The 20,241-nt window shown below is 44.3% G+C and overlaps 2 protein-coding genes and 1 long non-coding RNA gene across 3 annotated transcripts; 2 read left to right on the top strand and 1 right to left on the bottom strand.

Moving 5' to 3' along the window:
• Positions 1–8,918: 8,918 nt before the first annotated feature.
• Positions 8,919–10,496, bottom strand: LOC6551654 (mitochondrial carrier homolog 2). Its single transcript, XM_001978532.2, has one exon. It carries the CDS (start codon positions 10,331–10,333, stop codon positions 9,146–9,148), a length of 1,188 nt encoding a protein of 395 aa, XP_001978568.1. The 5' UTR covers positions 10,334–10,496; the 3' UTR covers positions 8,919–9,145.
• A 3,850-nt stretch (positions 10,497–14,346) lies between these two features.
• LOC6551655 (mitochondrial import inner membrane translocase subunit Tim16) lies at positions 14,347–15,041 on the top strand. Its single transcript, XM_001978533.3, has one exon. It carries the CDS (start codon positions 14,441–14,443, stop codon positions 14,894–14,896), a length of 456 nt encoding a protein of 151 aa, XP_001978569.1. The 5' UTR covers positions 14,347–14,440; the 3' UTR covers positions 14,897–15,041.
• A 169-nt stretch (positions 15,042–15,210) lies between these two features.
• On the top strand, positions 15,211–16,214 carry LOC113564514. The gene is made up of 4 exons (XR_003408061.1): positions 15,211–15,510; positions 15,574–15,632; positions 15,700–15,962; positions 16,023–16,214. It is a non-coding gene; the product is annotated as an uncharacterized LOC113564514 (long non-coding RNA).
• The last annotated feature ends 4,027 nt before the right edge of the window (positions 16,215–20,241 follow it).

A 20,241-nucleotide genomic window follows, 5' to 3' on the forward strand; every position in this document is an offset into this window, starting at 1 on the left:
CCATAGGTACTCACACAAACAAGCAAAGCATCTATAAGCGTCTATATACTTGGCTTCGAAATTTACGATCCGGCAGGACATCCCATCCTCAGTTAGCGGCCATCTATATATCTATAAATCTAGTCACTGTCATGGAGTATCCAACTAGATAAATAACTAAATAACTGAATGGGCTACCAAAACGTAATTTAGCTCTAGAAGGCAAGCATTAGAATTAACTAATTAATTGATTAACTAGCCGTGTTGCTAAGAAAAGCCCAAGGAAAATCAAATTCGAATTAATGAGTAAACCAGAAATGATCTATATATATACAAGATATATAACTAAAGTAAATGACTTTTTTTTTGAAGACAAACAGTGTTGTAAAGTGCTGTAAAGACAAGTATTATGGCTAATGTAGAACCTAAGTTACTGAATAGCATTTAGCAGTTAGCACCAACTGAGTTTGTATAATATACACGAATATACACACATATATATATATATCAGATCCGTTCAATTCCCACATTCGCAGCTGTCGAGCGACACTTTGTGCAATTATTTCTTTGGGCCAACAACCAACTAACTAAGGAACATACTAAATGGCCCCCCGATTATGTGTAGAGCATTAACTATTTGTATAAAAGCTATGGGGATCGAAACGAATTCCGAATTCCGAATTCCAAATTACGAATTACGAATTCCTCAACTCGGTAACACTTTGCTACGACTGTAAGTTACTATTGTGTTGCCATATGAAAAACAAGTAAATTGAAAGGAGCAGAAACTATATATATATATAAATTATACAAATTCTATATATATGTAACTATAAATGCAAGAATTACTAAGCATAGAACGGGTAAGCAGCAGTGAGAGAAGAAGGCATTGTTTCCCGAATGAAAACGAAATTGATGAATGCAAAACTAATAAATGAAAAGCGAAAGTATTATATGAAAACCAAAATTACTGCTTGTTGTTGATTTGTTTCGGATGGGTAATCTCTTTAGCCAATATCCGGCACCCGAGATATAAATGGAATTTCAAATCATCATCAGATGTCGAGTTTGGGGCGAAAGTGGGCCAAGGATTTCATATTTTGTCGCTGGCAGCCAAACATCCTGGCCACAGATAAGTTTTCGACAATTTCCTCAGAAAAATTTCAAAACTTACTTCGATGTCATTGAAGCTGATTAACCAAAACTGTACTGAAACATATAGTAAGTGTGCAAATCAAGGCTGTCTTATTATTATGTTATTCACATAGAAACCTCAACTCAAATATTTTCAGCAACGAAATATTTCATACATACATTCAAATTATCATTCCACATTTTGCAAATAAAATTGAAATATTCCTTTACAAGTGTAATTCCAATTGGAATGTCCTTGGGCACAGGGACAATAATAATTATAGAAACGAATGCGTAACGCAGTCAAGTGCTTAGAAATGGGCCAGCAACAAAAACACACTTGATTTCCGTTTGCCGCCACAATGACGACACGCACACATCTATGCACTCACCCACACTCACTCAAAATAAACACACACACATACACTTGGTGCGATGGACACAGTGGGAATGGCCTGTTTAAATATGCAATTTCAATTTCCGAAAAACACAAAACGCGTGCAACACGCAGAGGATTCACAGCTCAGGATTTCACTGGATGGAAATGGAAATGTGGCGGGTGGAGAAGTGGAGAAGTGGGGGCGGGAAAAGCGGAAAAGCGGAAAAGCGGAAAACCGGTGGCGATTGGGATTGGGATGTAAAATTTGATGTTGGATGTTACCAGGCAATCGGAAATGGCGGATTTGAGCGGCGGTTGGGCGATGGCCGCATGTTTAATTGGACGCAATTGAAACTAAACTAGCGTAAAATAGAAATAAAAACACAACCAGAATTGCTGCTTGCGGCCATATGGCACTTTGGCCCATACAATTTCGTTCGTTTTGTTTCGCATAAAAATTAATTACAAATTAATTTACCATAAATTGCAAAAAGCGCGCGCCACTCGCTGGATTCTCTGGTCAGTCGAGTGGCCCGAAGTCCCCCAAACGCATTACGAGTGCGATTTTGTGGCCTGCTCCCAAAAAGGTAGGAAGTTGGGTCCCCCCTATACTCATACTCACACTCATACTCACACTCACACTCATACTCATACTCATACTCATACTCATACATGTAACGACTGTTCATTAGCGCCCCTTCGAATGCGAGCACAGTGGTCACTCGATTAAAGGGTGGCCGGTTTACTGACATCCGTGCATTTAAGGCTGCAAAGCTGCTGGCCAGTTGGGGAAAGCGGAAAATAAGCAGAAAATGCGTATTTTTTTATGAAAATCACAAAGCTGTAACTTAGTAAAAATAAGCCGCATAGCCAAATGGCAGACTGTGGAGCTGGCGAAGCTGGCGAAGCTGGAGGCCAGTAGCTGGTCCGCAAATTACTTAACCGATGTGTATGATATTTCCCTGATAGCCACATTAAACGGGCGAAAGCAATGCTTTTTTACTACCCACGATTTTTGCCATTGTTTGAGCGGATGCAGCAGCCTTGGGCCAAATAACACAAATGGGAACGGGGCATTGAGGCATCAACCGCATTTTACGAAATGCGGTCGAAAGACTAATTATGCTAAACGCGAAAACCGCAACAACCAGTTAGCCATGGCCAAAATCCGCTCGCTTCTTTTTTTCCGCCGCTGCAGTTGTTACTCGATGTTCTGTATTTGAATTTTTTCTTCGTGCTGCAATAAACCAAAAATTGTGCACGATATTTCAATTAAATTGGTACGCCGATGGCCATGCATATGTAATGCATTATGATTTTGGCCACATTTTAGCTGCATATTCAGTGCGCAGTGTCCACGCCTTCCAGCGACAGTTTTCGCATTTTCCAAAAAAGCGCTGGGCGGAGTAAAGGCCGCACATGTAAATAACAGCAAAAGTTTTAATTAAATTTTAAATACAAGTTAATTTTTGTGTATTCTCACGCTCGGCACGCGCACACACATAAACTCACTTGTGGCAAATCCATTTTATTTAACTTTGTCTATTATTTATCTTTTTGTGCGCGCACCGCGCTGAAAATGAGTTATAAATATTTAGTTGTAATTCCTGTTTAGTTAGCACTGTTTGCGGCCTTAAAATCGAAATTAATATTCATGAGCCAGCGGCGCGACCGCTTCAAATTTTAATTAGAAATATATAATTCCCGCACTTGTTGCTCCACACACACACACTCACACACACACACCCATTGCCATTCATAATCCGCAGCGCATTCAGGTGATTTGCAAGTAATCATGTTCTGCATTTCCAGGCCACACAACGCATATTGATGGCAAAGCACAGGGCCGAAAGCCCAAAGCCCAAAGCCCAACGCCCAATGCCCCGTTGCGAATCCTATTCTCCGATCCGGTTACCAATTCCTGCTTCTTTTCCAGTAATAAACGTGCGTAATCAAGCCATGGCCAGCTGCATATATCTGTCTGCATGTCTGAGGCACACAACAAAGGCCAAAAGCCGCTGCGCACATGGGGCACTGAGAAGCAATCCCATTCATTGGCAATGGAGAGTCATGTAGAAGCAGCCAACGAGTCGTATACGTTATAAGCACAATTTACATAGCATACTTTTTGGGGCACCCGCTAGCTTGGCGGACAATCAACGCTAAAGTCTAAGAACTCTATGTTACAAAATCGTTTGTAAATTTGGAAGATAAATTAAATCGCTATTTTCGGAATCTTATGCGCACCTTTTTTTTACTGTGTATGTGCGGGCACCTGCCTTCCCCTCTTGCCGGGTGCAATATTTGATTTTGATTGAAGTGCAGTCAGGCTTGTGCGGCCAAGGAAAAATCGCACAAGACCTTCTGCCTGTTGCCTATTCAGGGCCTGTCAGTCTGGAGTCCGTACTCCGGAGTTGGAGATGAACGCATAATGAGTGCCAGCCAAAGCCGGAGAGACGGGCTGCACAAACACAAAAAAGCAAAAAAAAAAAAAAAAACAGAAAATGCATTATAATGCCGCCTGCCAACCAACATGAACGTGAGCGAACGCCTCCGGTTTCCGTCCCTGAGTCCTCCAGGGACTCCATTTAAGCTACGTGACTAGCGGGCCAGGACTGCGGCAAGGATGCGTGCAAACCGGTTCACACACTTGCCCAATAAAACGAGTCCAATATGCGTTGTTTTCCCTCATTGACTGCATCGATTGGTGGCTAATGCTAGATGAATAATCATAAATGAAAGCCTTTAGCACAATTAAATGGTACGATAGTAGGATTTAGCTGGAGGAACTAGTTCCCCTACGACGGCGGCACTGGGATTAGGTGCGCCCTTTGGCCGAGCTGACAGACATCCTGCGCCTGCACCCGCAACACGTTGAGCTCCTTTCAGCCCGGAGCTAAGCCATCTCAGACTTGGATTCGGACTGCAATCCCGCATCACACTGTTCCCCTCGCCCTTCCCTTCTATTGCTGCTGCTGCTGCTGCTGCTGCTGCACTTCTTCAGCATCGACTTCCTCCGCTTTTTACACGCCAGGCAATTTTATGGGCTGCATAAATCAGAGATGCCTCCGCCAATCCACCAAGTCGTCTGTGGGCGTGGCAGGCAATTTATACATGACGACGTTATTATTTGCCTGCCTCCCAGCTCGATTCCCCAAAACTGAAAACTGAAAACTATATACATACGTATATATACTATATAGTTTAGGCCTTGGTAATTGCCGGCACTCGCTGCGCATGAAAATTTAAAACGCAACAAATGAAAGAAAATGTTTCGACTTTCTTCAGCATTTTTTTTTTTTAATTTTTTGCACCCTACACATTTCCAAGTGGCTTTCTGGTTTTGACTGCGAATTAAGGATGGGGAATGGGGCGAAGGACGAAGGACGAAGGACGAGGCCGGCTCTCTGGGCCACAATTTGTTTTGGCCCGTTTTTATTTGCCTGTCTGAAGCTGGCACTGCGAAGAAAAAAACATTTAGGCAACTTGGCCCTTTGAAGGCTCGTGGTCATAAATTCCGTTCTCACCACATTTTCCCAGCCGCCTTTCCCAGCGAGTCCTGCGTTTTTCATTTATTCGTTTTCCTTGCCCTGCTTTTTTGTTTGCCATTGGCAAGGGGCCGGCACAAACATTTTCGTCTGCCAAGGTGCAAAAAACTGTGGCAGCATCAAGAGTCAGCCAAGGCAGCTAAAAATTAAATTCCGTCAGGAAAAAGTCGAGCAGTAAATGCTCTGCAGCGCGCAATGCTATTTTAAAAAGCTAAAATGAAGACAACTATCAAAATATTAATTCTTGCAGTATGCTTGTTGGCGCAAGAAAAAACCAGAAGATTCTGATTATGTAAGCCAAATAATAAAGGGCGAGAAGCCGCCAATTAATTAAAGAAAACCTTGTAAATGTATGTTGAACATATTTGAGTTTGGTGCACATATTGCAACAGGCTGCATGTTTATAAAAGTAGCTCCATCTGGAGCGGCATGTCCTGACAGGGAAAACCCAAACAAAGCATATTTCCGAGTTGACTTTGCCTTGGCGCTTCCTTTTTGGTTTTGGCCCCCGCATCCGTGCTCCTTGCGAGCCGAGAATGGGAAATAAGGAATCTAAAATGATAATAAAATATTCATATTAATCTGCTTGGCTCATAAAATATTCAGCTGCGTAATTGTTGGCATTACGTTCGAGTCGAGATCCGGGGCAGCCAGCTATGACGACAGTCGTGTCGGGAGTGCCATCATCGTCATCATCGTCCCCCGCCCGCGGAGGAAATGCCAGGGAAAATCTCACAAGTTTTGTAATTTACACCTGGCTGCTCACCTGGCAAAAAGCACCATTTCCAAAAATTTGCTTTAGCACAGAAATCAGTGGTGAAAGTGTGTCAATGGGGGCGTACAATAAACAAACGCAAAATTGCACATGTTAGATTTGCAGCAAACACGCTATTACAAATGGCTCAATGGAGAGTAAATCTTAATACAAAAAATATCTGCGCAAGCTGATTTAATAAATACGCTTTATAGCCAAGCTCAAAGGAGAAAGCGCCTCAAAGGATGAGTTGGATAAACAAAGGAAAGTCGTGCAAGCGAAACCAATGCCAGTCATCGGCAATCCCATTAAGCTATTCATAATTGCTCATCATTTTGGTTGATTTCATTAGCATATGTAACATTTTAATTTGATGTGGGAAGCCGCCACCGCCACCGCCACTCGCCTGCCCCGCCCCCTCCCACTCATACCGCCCACGCACCCACACAAGCGCACGCATTCCGCACCCGCAGAACTCATATGCATAATCAATGGAGCCTCATTAACCTGTCGCTCTATGGTGTGTGTGTGTGCGTGTGTGTGTGTGTGAGAGTGTTATTGTTGTTGCCCCTTAATTACGCAACCCATAAAATATATATTGCTTCTCATCGCGTTTTACATCAGAATGACGTCGATTAACACCTCATAAATGCGTGTGTCTGTGTGTAAAACCTGTTAATTGGTTTAACGTTATAAAATTGAAACCGCCGACGTTGTTGTCGGAAGTCGGAAGCCGATGCGGCGTATGCGTAATATATTTGCGAACCGCCGGGAAACGTGCACTTCCTCCTGGCACTTCCTCACGCACTGGGAACAGACCGTGTTCCCAGCCCTGGAATCGTTTTAAATCACTCGTTTCTAACAAAATACTCCACTACACTCGCAAGGAAATATACGTAAACGTAAATTACGTAGACGTTATACGTAAAACCATAACATTACGGGCATTTCAAAGAGATTTCATTAAGTGGAACATATGGGACTATTCATAATAATGCATAACCTATACTGGCAGAGCACAACAAAAAATACAACCAAGAGAACCACACACATGCATTTAGTGGCTTGTGTTAATTATATTTTCCTATTCCCGCCCTTAACACACAGCCCTATACACACAGATACACACACAGATACACACATATGCATATGTATTCATATCGTTTTGGAAACGGATACAGATGGGCTTTAATTTGATCTGATTCCAATAATAATTCATAATTGACTTAATAATTGACTCGATATTAATGTTAATTAACCCCGAACGCAGGGCAATTAGTTCTCTGCCCAGAAACAAGCAGCTTTCCAAGTTGAGGCCAAGACAAAGCCACAAGTTATCCATGCAAATGCCTGACTTTGTTCAGCATATCCGCTACACATACACACAGCTGGGCAAAAATTGAAACACGAAATTGCTGTTCAGCTTAGTGTGCGAGGTTTGTGCGAAAATAAGGGCATTTCATTAGTATGTAATGAAATACATAAAATTTAATATGGGATTAATAACAAGCCCAAATCTGTATACTGCACATAAATGCCAACTAGTATTTGGTTGTGGCTGTTTGGCTTTACATTTTTCAGCAATCTAATGAGAATTTTAGACCGCCCTATATGGAAGTCCATGTCAACCCCTCGATTTTCCACTGACCATCTGACCATGTCAACTGGCCGCCCAATATGGCCGCCTCCTTTATCCCGAGCATCGCATCTTTATGAAGCTGAAGACAAAATTGTGTTGCATCGTTAGTCTAATTGCATTTTGCCAGGCGACAGTAACAACAGAATCGTGTTCTGCTCAACAGTTGCCCACACACACACACGAGATATACCGCACCACTACATCCACCTCACTATACATCCAAATATGTATATATATATATATATGCAGGCATGCGTGAATGTTGCAGGACACGTAGTCCTTGTAGTCCTGCAAAGCCTGACGGCTGATGCCTTTTTTTGGTTATTAAGACGATACGACTTATACCCACTGCACTGTCATCGTCACACAGATACACACTCACACAAGGACACGGCGAAACCACACACACACACACACACACGCACACACACGCCATGTAATAACTAGTAATTTTGCAACGTTTATGGAAGATGTAGGAGGTCCATCTTTTGACTCTTGATTTCCCTGGCCCAAATGAACCTGACCAACTTGCAACAGCAACAACCGAGCATAACTGGCATTTAGGTAATCGATTGCCGATTGTCATCGGACTTGGAAATACCCTGTGCTGTGTTATTGGCTTACTGCCTAAGTGAGAATTTGGGCTACTCAAATATTCAGTACTTGAAGGGAATGCAAAAAAATGTTTAACAACTGATTACAATATCTGAAATGTGGCTTGGCTCGCTTTCGAAGGACCCGAGTGCCGAATGCTACCCTCTGCCCACCGAAGTGTGGCCCGCAAATGTGTCGCATTCAAATGAACCAAAACTGAATTGTGTCTGAGCCATCGCCCCCCTTCTGCCCCCCTTGCCGCACGCCACTGGCCACTGAAATCCTGTTGGCACATTTCGTTGTAGATTTTTGATATTTTCATTACGTGCATCTGCCAGTTACGCCTCATTGTGTGGGTGTGGGTGTACACTCACTGTATGTGCATACATGCATGCATGTATGGGTCGGGGGTTAAGGAGTACATAGAATGTCGTACATGTGTCCTGGCCTTGGTTAGTTCCATTCTGCCCGGATTTCAGACGCTTAATCTCTGCTGACATTTGGTGAAACAGCAGCAGCAGCAGCAACCCCAGTGAAAAGATACAGATAAAGAGCGGCCTGCAGCTTTACAAGCTTATGAATGCGAAAACAACAGGAGGATGTGCAAATCTACAACTCAACTGGGGGTCCTTTCTTCTGCCAAGCGGCCTCATCATCCATCTGAGCTCTCTTCGTGGCCCAAATACGTCGGTTGAGTGCTGGGTGGCTTTGTTGACTGTTTGCTTAATGACACGCTAAGTTGCAAAGGTGGAACGGTTGGGGCATTGTTCGCTTTTGTTATAATATAACTATATTTAATAGTAATTATTAGTATTACATAGAGCACATTGAACGCTGATCATTATTTTTTTGAATAGCTGTGCTCCGCTCACTCCACATTCTGCTCTGTAAATTTTATTAACTTGCAATTTTCTTCACGATCCAAAATGTACAATTCATATTTGTTTTGCCTTTTACTATTCTATTCTGTAGCTCCTTCCATATACGAGTATATATCCCTTCATAACTCATTCTATTTAACTAGCATATTCTCGACTCTCTAACATTCGATTCTTCGCCTTCAACTCTCGACTTCTGAACTCTTCATTCTCCACTGACTCCCAGCGGCTTCTCCACATTTATCCCGATCTGGCAGAGTGACCATCCTTGTGGCGCAGCAACTGGATCCTGGGCACCGTGCGCCAAAAGAGGATGGCCCCGCGGTTTTGCCCACCGCGGGCGTAGAGATCCGAGAGGCAGTCGACCCAGTGGTGGTAGAGCGGCATGCTTGGCGGCTCACAGGCGGCCAATGGTGCTCCGGCTCCAGCCATGCAGGCGGAGGTAACCTCCAGTGGATAGGCCACTAGGCTGGCCATCATCTGGATGACCACGGCATTGTACTGCTGCTGGGTGTGGCTAATGGGCAGGAGGCGACGGCACAGGTGACTCAGAGCGCTGGTCACGACAAGGACGCTCCACTCGCCCAGTAGGCGGGGCACCACGCCTGCTAACAGTCCGGCACATCCCTGCTGCTTGGCAAGAGTCATCAGGCTGCCAAAGAGTCCCACATAGACGCGTTCGCGACCAACAAACTGGGCTATCTGGCGCACCATGACCACGTAGAAGGGTTGCGTTATGACCACTGCGATGGCCAGGCGCAGGCTGTCCCTGGTCAGGTTCCACCAGAACTCCTTGAGGCTCAGTCCCTCGCCGGGGCCTCTCTTGTAGGGAGCAAAGTGCAGGGCAGCCAGCAGAAGATCGCCAAGCAAATAGTCCACTATGCTGGCGGCCAGGCGAGCCGGCAACCCGCGATACATACCCGAGTAGCCATCTATTTGCTGGATGTGCTGCACATACCGATGGACACTGGGCAGGAAGAGGCGGGGCCGCTGTTGAATCAGCCGCAACTGGAAGGGGCTCGCCTGGAGCGGCTCATGGCCCAGTTGGATGAGCACCTTGGCCATCTCGTACGGATACAGCAGCGCATTGTAGCCCAGGCGCAGACAAAAGCGCACCAGCTGATTGGGTCGGTCATGAACTGGAAGTTGGCTGCATGGATGTGCTGATTCGGCAACCGATCCGCGACAGCTTTGCTCTGGGTTGGCCAACCGATCGCGATCAACGGGCTGCTGCTGGCTGGATGGCCTCGTCGAGCGAAGGGAAGCTTCCACCGGTGGCTCCACCACCATCGGCTCAGTTCTTGCGTGCTGCACCGCTAACGGTGGTGCGGTGGTGCGGCGCATCAGTGCACTGTTGTCCGCATCGCCACCACCAAGACCCATGCCCTCTGCGCGGGCATTGCGACGATTGTGCTCCATGTGGGCCATTGCCGAATCCCTCTCGCGATGTATCTATATCCTTTGCAAATGAAAAAAACTCGAATTTAGTTGAATGGAACGGATGATCTAACCGAATGCCGTTTCAGTTCGAATACACTGCTTTGGATGGGCAACGTTTGCCTTCAAGAATCTGGCTGTTGACATTGGATTCCAGGCCGGCTGGGCTTTAAATAATATTTGAGCACTATTGAGTTAAATTGTTCTTTATTTGGGTTAATCTTTCCAAGCTGTGCTTTTCTTCTCCACTCGATAACAAATCGCGGAAAACGGCAGCTCGCAATCGCCCCTCATTGATTTCCCCCCCGGCCAGCGGCCCTCACTTACTTTCGCAACATGAAATTTCAATTAGGCTGACCCGCAGCTCTTTTGCTGTTTTTCTGGCCAATTAAAGGCAACCATATTGGCTGATTCCGCAGCTCTGCAGCTGCATCACCGCCATGCCCTTTTCACTGCCCGTCAGACTGCATTTATTCACTGAAAGCCGTGGAAACCTAGTACCGATTTCGAATAAAAAGCCGCAGAATGCTTAAAACTCAGTAACGAGCAATGAAAATATGGCTAACCATAAATATGACCGGGATGAAAACCATCCTCAGTCGGTTTAAAAAAGCTCTGCAGCAATTCCGACGATGAAGGTCTGTGAATATTATAACAAAAAATGCATTAGAAAGTAATAAACCGAGTTCCACTACTGAGATATCTTCCCACGCTCATCAAAGCGACCTTCAAATCGGCCGAGAATAATTAATTCCCAATTCATTATTTCGGATGCCCGGTTCTGTGGAGTCAGTTGGCTTCGCCCTCTGGAGCATGGAAACCAATCACACAACCCAGTGCCCAATTTAACCCCTTTTTCCCCGCCTTAACCCACCGAACGGCAATCGCATGCAATCCATTCCGACCAAGCGACCGAAAGCAAATGCAACTTATGCGACACGCACAGTTGATTAACAATGTCGCAATTTTTGAACCGAACCAATGTCGAAATCTCACCCACGGCTAAAGTGCACTCAAACAAAATTCGCAAGCTTGTATGTTCTTAGGCAGCAGCAAGACAGATCTCTTTGGATACTGGCCCAAAATAATGTAGCCCAAGCACTTGAAATTAATTCCCAATTAAATGAAACACCCACTAAGCCACGCAAATAAGATATTCGCTCTGTGTGCCGCCCATCCACTGAGCCACTGAGCTACTGAGCCACTGCACCACTAAGCCACCCTACTAGCCCTACACACACACACGCACACACTGGCACGATTATTGCACATCACTAATTAGTGATGTGTGCGACGCATCGCGCCTAAAATTTCTGACCATTAAAGGGGGAGGTGGGCGCCAGTGGGCGCCAGTGGGAGGTGGGTATGTTACGCAGTGGGCGGGGCGGGATAGCCGCTGGCAGAGCGAGACCTGACGTTGACATTCCACTAACAGTGAAATTGTTTTCCAAATCCTAAGCTTGCATGTTAGCCACAAGCAACAACAGCAAGCATCATCCCGCAGGGGGCGGTGGTGGGGCCAGAGGGTAGATGAGTGACTGGGTGGTGGGGGATGGGTGATGGGTCAACCACGAACTGCAGCAGCGAATGAATGGCAATGAATGTGACACTGAATGGCCGGACCAACTGGACGGCCAGGCAGCAGCATTTTGCAGCGCCATGGCAATGGCCATGCATCACCGATGGCCACCACCGCCAATAGAGCACCACCCATGCCCACACCCACACCCACCACGCTGCAGAGGATCCCACGTTGCGTGTGTGGTAAATAGTGAACTGTTCGCATTTTCCCTGACTCCCTTGCTCTGGTAGCTACAGTTCTCTATGCGAAAGGGTTATATCAGCTAATAAATAGCTGGTGAACGCGACCCTTGAATCCCGACAATATCGTTGAGTTATGCTAAAGCAATTTCACTGACAATAATAGCACTGATAGGTAATACACCGCAGTTGCAGCTCATCTAGATGCCTTGCTGCATTTACACCTAAACTTTTTTGTCCATTTTAGGTAGAGTATCGATGGCGATGCCGGAATAGAGTAGTTCCGAGTACAGCAACACTGCTGTCTGGGGATTAAAACTGCCGGATGCAGTGCGGAAATCAAAATGCTATGGCGGCTAGCCATCGGACACAACTGACGAACGGATGGAGTCCACTACCGAGGCCCATTCGCCGAAAAAAAAAACACCCGGAAAAAACCCCAACGATTCGGATTCAAAATGGAACTGGGCATCGGACGAGGATTCAGGGGCGGTAACAGCAGTTTAAATGGCAACTAATCGCAAAAGGCAGTTGCGGGCTGCTCTTCTGCAGTGGGAGAAAAACTATCCGAAAGATGCAATTATCAATTTAATTTATTCAGAACATCTAATGTTCCTTTGAGTGTCTGTTAGTTGTTACAACAAGCGTTTATCATTTTGCATTAGTAAAATATAATTTATATTTTTGTAATCAAACATTTTTACATATTTTTAAAATTTTCAATTTCAATTTGTTCTCCATCCGCTGGTTGAGTCTACAATTTTTTCTGAGTGTTGCCTAGCGCATCAGACCTGGCCACGTTTAGATAGCCATGTCGAGGTGTTTGCATAATGAATGAGCCCCGACCAGCGGCAACAACAGCCGCTGACCATCAACTGTGGCTCCCGAATTGGAAAAGTGGGCGGGAAAATGGCGGGGCGGGGGCGGGGGCGGGGCTGAGAGACTTTGGTCTCACGCACAAGACAATGAAATCAAACGACAAACGCAAATGTGATCAATTACAGTTTGTGAATTTTAACGGCAAATGGCCAGAAAGCCATTGTTGTGCATTTGCGGTGGGGAATGTGATGGCGACTCTGGCAGCCAGGGTTACCAACTCCATCTTTGTTAGCCAAATTCTGAAATTGCGAAGAGCTCAGTAGTAGCCGTACCCTTACGGCAACAAGTCATTATTGTAATTATGTTAATATTCACCCAATCCCCCAGTCACCACACACAGGATATTCCGGGGAGAGTACGTGCCCCGGTTAAATGGGACTGTCGCATCCAGGAGACTGGAGACTAAGCTACTTGATGTCCGCCTGGTCATAAGGCCGGAAGTCTGTCAATTTGCGTATAATTTGTTTACGAGCTACTCACACACACACACACACACACGCACAAGCACACACGCACACAGATGCAAAAAAGCCTCCAGAACGGATACGGAAGCTGGAAATCAGAGCAAGGAAACGTTTTGATTTCATTCATTCAGCTATCTCGGAGTCTTTGAATCTTAAGGAACGGAGGTGGTGAATATGTAGAGGTAATAAATATATTTTATTGGATCTTGCAGTAAGGTACACAAGCATATTATTAATATAAAATGCATTTAAATAAGTAACATAATATTTAAATATTTACATTAATATATTCATATATATATAAATATTTAAACTGCTGTGCAACCGAAATCGTGCTCCGCATTATTCTGCAACACAATATTCTCGTTGTTGAAATGCATTCTCCCACTCTGAAGCACTTTATTTTATTCTGATAATGATTACAAATAATTGCAATGCCATAAAATGCTACCATTCTGACCGCATCTGTGCAAGTGTAAGCCGTTCTTTGGCATTTTTAGACACTTGAGTGCGTCAGGAGTTCAATGGGTGTAGTGCTATGTGTGTATATTAAAAATGAAAACATCATCTTAAACATTTAAATCGAACCGAATGCAGTCAAAAGTGAAACTTGATACAAGTGTGGGGGGCATTTGTCCACCAGTAGAAACTTCTTCGAATATTTTGTTAAATTGAATTTGAGAGCTTGCAGGCGCCGTATTGTTTGCATAAAGTGAATCATTTTCTGTGTGAAATGTGGAAAGACAAACCAAATTGGCTTAAAATCTGTGGGTTGTTAGCTAAGAATGGTTTAATTCAGTGGCAAAACATTTTCACAAAATGTAAAGAAAAATATGATTTTCTCTTAAAATATCACAATCGGATGATTTTTTTCGATTTTTTCACGAAGCAATCGAGCCACTTTCATCACAAGTAAATTCGTATTATTTTCAGGACATACTTTTGGAGCTCTCTACGCAATCGCCCGCAAAATTCCTTATAGACAAAGCAGAAAATGGCACGCTACCTAGCACAGATCATCATCTTGGGTGCCCAGGCGGTTGGGCGGGCGCTGGTTAAGACGATGCGGCAGGAGCTGCAGGCCTTCGAGGATGCGGCCCGCATCCAGGAGTCGCTGAAGGCCAACGAGCCCAGCAGCGGCAGGAGCACGTTGGCCAAGGGAATGACCCTTGGGGAGGCACAGCAGATCCTCAACTTGACTGACCTCAGTGACCGCCAGGCGATAGACACGCACTACCAGCACTTGTTTCGCGCGAACGATAAGTCCAGCGGCGGTACCTTCTACATTCAGTCTAAGGTCTTCCGGGCCAAGGAGCGCATCGACCAGGAACTTGAGCGGCTGGAGCTGTTGGTCCAGACCGGCGCCTCCCATTCCTCCCCTCCAACGCCACCGCCATCGACATCCCAATCGCAGTGCCAGGACAATGAGACGGGCCACAAGAGTCGGTGATCCTTCCCAGCTGTGTTCCTGGGTTGGCTTTTAATGGCGTCTTACTAATCTGTCTGGTCATCTTATTTACCAAATCGTCTTTGAACTTCGTGTACATGTGTATTCTTAAATCGTCAATTAAATATTTTGATATGTAAATGTTCAATGTGGAAATTATCTGGGGTCATTGTACATATATCACATTATTACAAATGCCTTTAATGATCCTAATAACAGCAATTCAGCAAAGATATAGTGAGCCATGAAATTCCATATAGTTGGCCATGACTTCAACTTCGATGTCAGCTCCGACTTGGATTTCCACCCAAGGACCGAAGGCTTCAAATATTTTCAGTTTTGTTTTGGGCTCGACGGAACAACATCTCCATAAAAATTTTCAGTAAAAATGTTTTATAAAAATTTTAACAAATCTTGAACTACTAAAAGACTAAGTGAAGAAAAACACTAATTTGGATTTTAGCTTTTGTGATTGGGGGCTTACACATTTCATAATCTTGCAAAATTGGTGAATGGAAGTTCGCCAGCTGCCCTCCATTTGATTGCTTTCAAGGAATCAAAAATATAGAACGTCGTCGTGAATAAGGCACACGACGACTTCTTCACATTACAACAAGGTAGTATCATTTAATTGCAATAGAATTGCCATGTATTAAATGCAAAATGTGCCCTTTATTCAGGATTGCTCATGACAAACTTGACACACAGTCGAACTCGTTCGCATTCATACGTTTACAAGGTTGGTATCTACAAATAAGAAACCTAAGATGTCCTCCCCTACAGATAAATCTATCTGCTATCCACAGTCTACTGGGAGCTGAGCGATTCCATCCCGATTTTGTACCACTTCAGCACAATGAATTATGAATACGTCGAATGACATTATCATGTTGGCAACACAGTTTTTGCACACAAACCAAATCCGGCATTACTCAATAAGTGGATTAAGTAATATCAATAAGTAATGGTATAGTGCTATATATTACCATATTATTATTACCATGCTATATATTCAAGATTACTCATGTCAAACCAGCTACAAACACTAGTCTTCTCGTTTGCTTACAAGGTTGGTATCTACAAATAAGAAACCCGAGTAGGATTAACCTAAGATGTCCTTCTCTTACAGATATGTCTTCTATACACAGTCCGATACCGTCCCGATACGATACCTGTACCTCTCAGCATGATGATTTATGAATACGTCGAATTATATTATCATATTGGCAACAGTTTTTTCACACTAACCAAATCCAGCATTACTCAATATGTGGACTTTTCAGCCAATAAAATACATTAAATAAGACTATAATATACACTTGAATATTTGTTTTGAATCTGCTTACTGAAGTTGCGCTGCCCACTACTCTTTAAATAAACAAATTAATTCAGATTGTGGCAGGGCTCTACTTTAACTATATTTAAAGACTACTTTTTGAATTATTTTCTCACGCATATGAAAATGAAAAGAGCAACAATTTACATTCAAATGGCGTTTAATATCTGTTCCGAACATGTCATTGATCTTTATAATGAGGCACGTTCTACCAAAGCAAAAGTTCGCCCATTCACACACACACTTACATACACGCACACACTTACACACACACACATGTGCATATGGTATTATGGCAATTTTCAATTTGTGGATGCATTTAAAATGCAATTTTGCACGGCAAAACGAGAGGCGAGGCTCAATAAAATTCAAGTGATTTATTTATACGCATTGTTGGGTGGCTGAAAATTGGTGGGACAAAGGGCGTGGCGCGGTGGGCGGTGCTGGATGGCGAACTCTTAATAAAAACAATTAAGCCAAATTGGCCACAATTGTTGCAAAAATGAAATAAAAACCCAAATTGAAACGGAAAACAGTCGAATGCGGGGGCAAAAAAAACAAAAAACACAGTTGATCAAGATGCCGGAAAATGAGTGGTGCGAGTGGAAAAGTGTGTGATGGTGCGAAAAAAGGCGAACACTTAAGTGGAAATGCAGTCGAGTGTCGTTATCATCATCAAGGGGGCATCGCAGCAAACTCCCACACAAGTGCAGAAAATAGAGAACGGTGACACTTCTGCAGGCTGAAAAAATATTGCTCAAAATATATACAAATAAATATATACAAATAAATATATACAAATAAATATATAGAAATAAGTGTATGCAAATAAATAAATAAATATGTTCTAGTCAATAATAGCATGTAAGTTAAGTGCATTTGCAAATTGAAGAGAAGACATGAGACATTTTAAAATTGAAAGCAGCTCGGGGCTTTTTTACAGTGTACTTTTAGATATTCGCAGAAGTGCAGCAACAACTGATGAGCAGCAAAGTCGACGATGCGATTTGCGTTCGACGTTCTTGTGTTTTTTTCTTTTTATGCGCTCCTTTTAACTTCTTAGTATGGAAAAACTATTCAAGTCTAATGGCACGAGAGAGAATAATGACGCACAATACACTTCGGCAGCTTAAGCGGATTCACATGATTACAACCGAGCGGCGGGAGGAGAAAGTGGAGCGGAGAAAGCGGAGCGGAGAAAGCGCAGAAGCTGGGAGCGGAGAAAGGCGGAGAAAGCGGAGAACGGCAAAGGGTGGTAAGTAATGATGTCTGTCGATGTTTGCAGAAACTTGTTAACCATTTGAAGGCGACAAATGTCGAGAGCATTAGACATAGTTCGCAAGCTACAGTGGAGCAGGATCACTATACTCGTACATCACTTATTTCACAAGCAAATATCGAGAGCAAATATCGAGAGCAAATATCGAGAGCAAATATCGAGAGCAAATACTGAGAGCAGATATCGAGAGAAAATATCGAGAGCAGATATCGAGAGAAAATATCGAGAGCAGATATCGAGAGCAAATATCGATAGCGAATATCGAGAGCAAATATCGAGAGCAAATATCGAGAGCACATATCGAGAGCAAATACCGAGAGCAAATATCGAGAGCACATATCGAGAGCAAATATCGAGAGCACATATCGAGAGCACATATCGAGAGCAGATATCGAGAGCGAATATCGAGAGCAAATACCGAATTACGAGTATATGTACGATTCGTAAGTCCTGTAGCTTGTTTCTTCGTACCATTTATTGGCTGTTGATAAATGCTCTCAAGAAACGGTTGTCAGGCAGCCCACTGTGCATGTGCTCAACTTTACTCGCCACTTGCCAGGATCTGGGTGCTCAGGATCCAGAATCTGCCTCCACTTGAGCCAAACAAATGGCCTGGGAGATGCTAGTTTTCACAAATTTATGGCACTTAATTGCACAAATCGATGGGGATGAGGCCATGGCTGTGGGGGATATATGTCACAAGTTATCGATTGCCCAAGAAGGCGGCTAGTTTCTATATGCCGAAGCAATAATAATCTGCATATATTAACACCTACATATAAACGAGTTTGGCGGCCTTAAGTCGGTCGAAAAATGCCAGGCATGTACAATATGCGTCTCTGTGATTTTCTAATTCGATTATTATTCAAATCATATAATTTCATCTTTGTGGTGGCAACTGCGGTGGCGTTGGCAACCCTGGCAGCATGCTATAATCACATTACGTATACGACACCAGGACCGCGCATACACATGCAACTATAGTATATGCCGAATGACGCATTTCTGGAGTGCCAGAGTGGACCAAATTCAATTTCCCGCTGCGCGAAGTAAAATTGCCAGCTTCATTCGTTTATTATGTCATTTCTTGTCGGCGCTTTGTCTCCGCGTTATCCTTCATTTGCCGGCATTTATTTTATTTTGCATATTAATATTGTTAAAAGCACGCCGCCCGTTGCGCTCCACAAAATTAGCCCGCCATTCATGCCGCATTCCGTTCTTGGCATCTTGTGTGTGAATGGGCAGCGTCTGTGGTTGGGTGGTTGGGTGGCTGGCGACTGAGCCCATATCAATTTACCCACCGGAAGGCACGCGGCAGCAACGTCAATGGCAACAAAAGAATGCGACCCGATTGGATTTGATTCGCTCCGTCTCGGCGGGAGTTCAAAAATCGTAAACATATCCCACCGTGGGCGTGGGGCACTAGAAAATCCCATGAATAAATTATAGCTGGAACCCACGCACCGTGGGCTCTAAAAAATACAAAAAATGTACATATACATATGCCTATGTGCAGAGAATTGAAGAAACTACAGCTTGAATTACTATTTCATGTAAGCAAGAATTATTATTTCCTTTTTATTCATTAATGCTGCAGACGCTTATCACTTATCACTGTTGCTATATAATTAGTGTGTGTGTGTCCGTTTGTATGCACTTATTAATGCGTATTCATTGTCACATCCGGCGCAAGGAAATTATATTCCTCACCGGGCGGCCGATCCCATTCCAGCCGCCCTCCATCTCCACCATCATCGACTCATTTGGCGGACTCGCCTTGCCTTGCGGAAAGCAGACGCTTTCTTTTGTCGATTTAATTGAAATAATTGCAAAAATGCAAATTGAATGGACTACAGTTGACACAGGATATTAACCGTGGACGATGGCCAGCAACAGGAGACGGCACAGTGTCCGGCAAAGTATCCGCAACGCAAGAAGCCGTAATGCGCTAACGAATGTACGCCGGATAATTGAGTGGAGACCACATGTGCAGCTGGCCGGGCAACCAGGTCGGGATCAATGAACTCTCGCACGGATCGCAGCTGGAGCTCTCCTGGGGATTACCAATTAAATGTTGGATGTTCCAAGCCTTAGCTCGGAACTCAATGGCGCTTGGCAATGAAGCTTGGTATTCATATTTTAAAGTCCTGTTTTGTTTTAAATTCTTCAAATTTAATTGCTCAAGTGCTCCGAATCTGGTGTATTTCGGATTTGGGACTCAGCCAGGGGATTCCGGCTGGCACCTCGACAATCCGTAATGAGTGGCCAACATTTGCCACATTGTGCGGCGCTTGCTACCGCTGCCCCAGTGGGCAGGAAGGGGCGTGGCCGGATGTGGCGGCTGTGCAGCGAACTTGCTCCTAAGCCGCGTCCTCATCGAATGTTGCCGATGTCGATGTCCATGTCGATGTCGATTGCGATGATGGTGATGGCGATGGTGATGGCGAGGTTGCTGCTGCGTCTGGCCAACTTCCGCTGCAGCAACCAACCCGGAATGCGTGTGAGGCCGCGGGAGTCCCTTTATCCTGCGCGTGTATATGTGTGGAGTTGTCCCTTCATCCTGTCCGCTTGCGTGCAAATGTGTGTGGGTGTGGGTGAGGCCGCAGGTTGCACCATAATTGCGTTGATTAGGTAATTAGATGTAATTTCGCGGCCGGAAATTGGCAGTTGCTGCAGTCGGGCAGCCATTAGAAGGACAATTCCTAGACCAGATCCACCAGCCCGCTGCCCTTT

The sequence above is a fragment of the Drosophila erecta genome, unplaced genomic scaffold (genome assembly GCF_003286155.1).
Source record: "Drosophila erecta strain 14021-0224.00,06,07 unplaced genomic scaffold, DereRS2 tig00000126-arrow-pilon, whole genome shotgun sequence".
Classification (NCBI taxonomy): Eukaryota; Metazoa; Arthropoda; class Insecta; order Diptera; family Drosophilidae; genus Drosophila; species Drosophila erecta.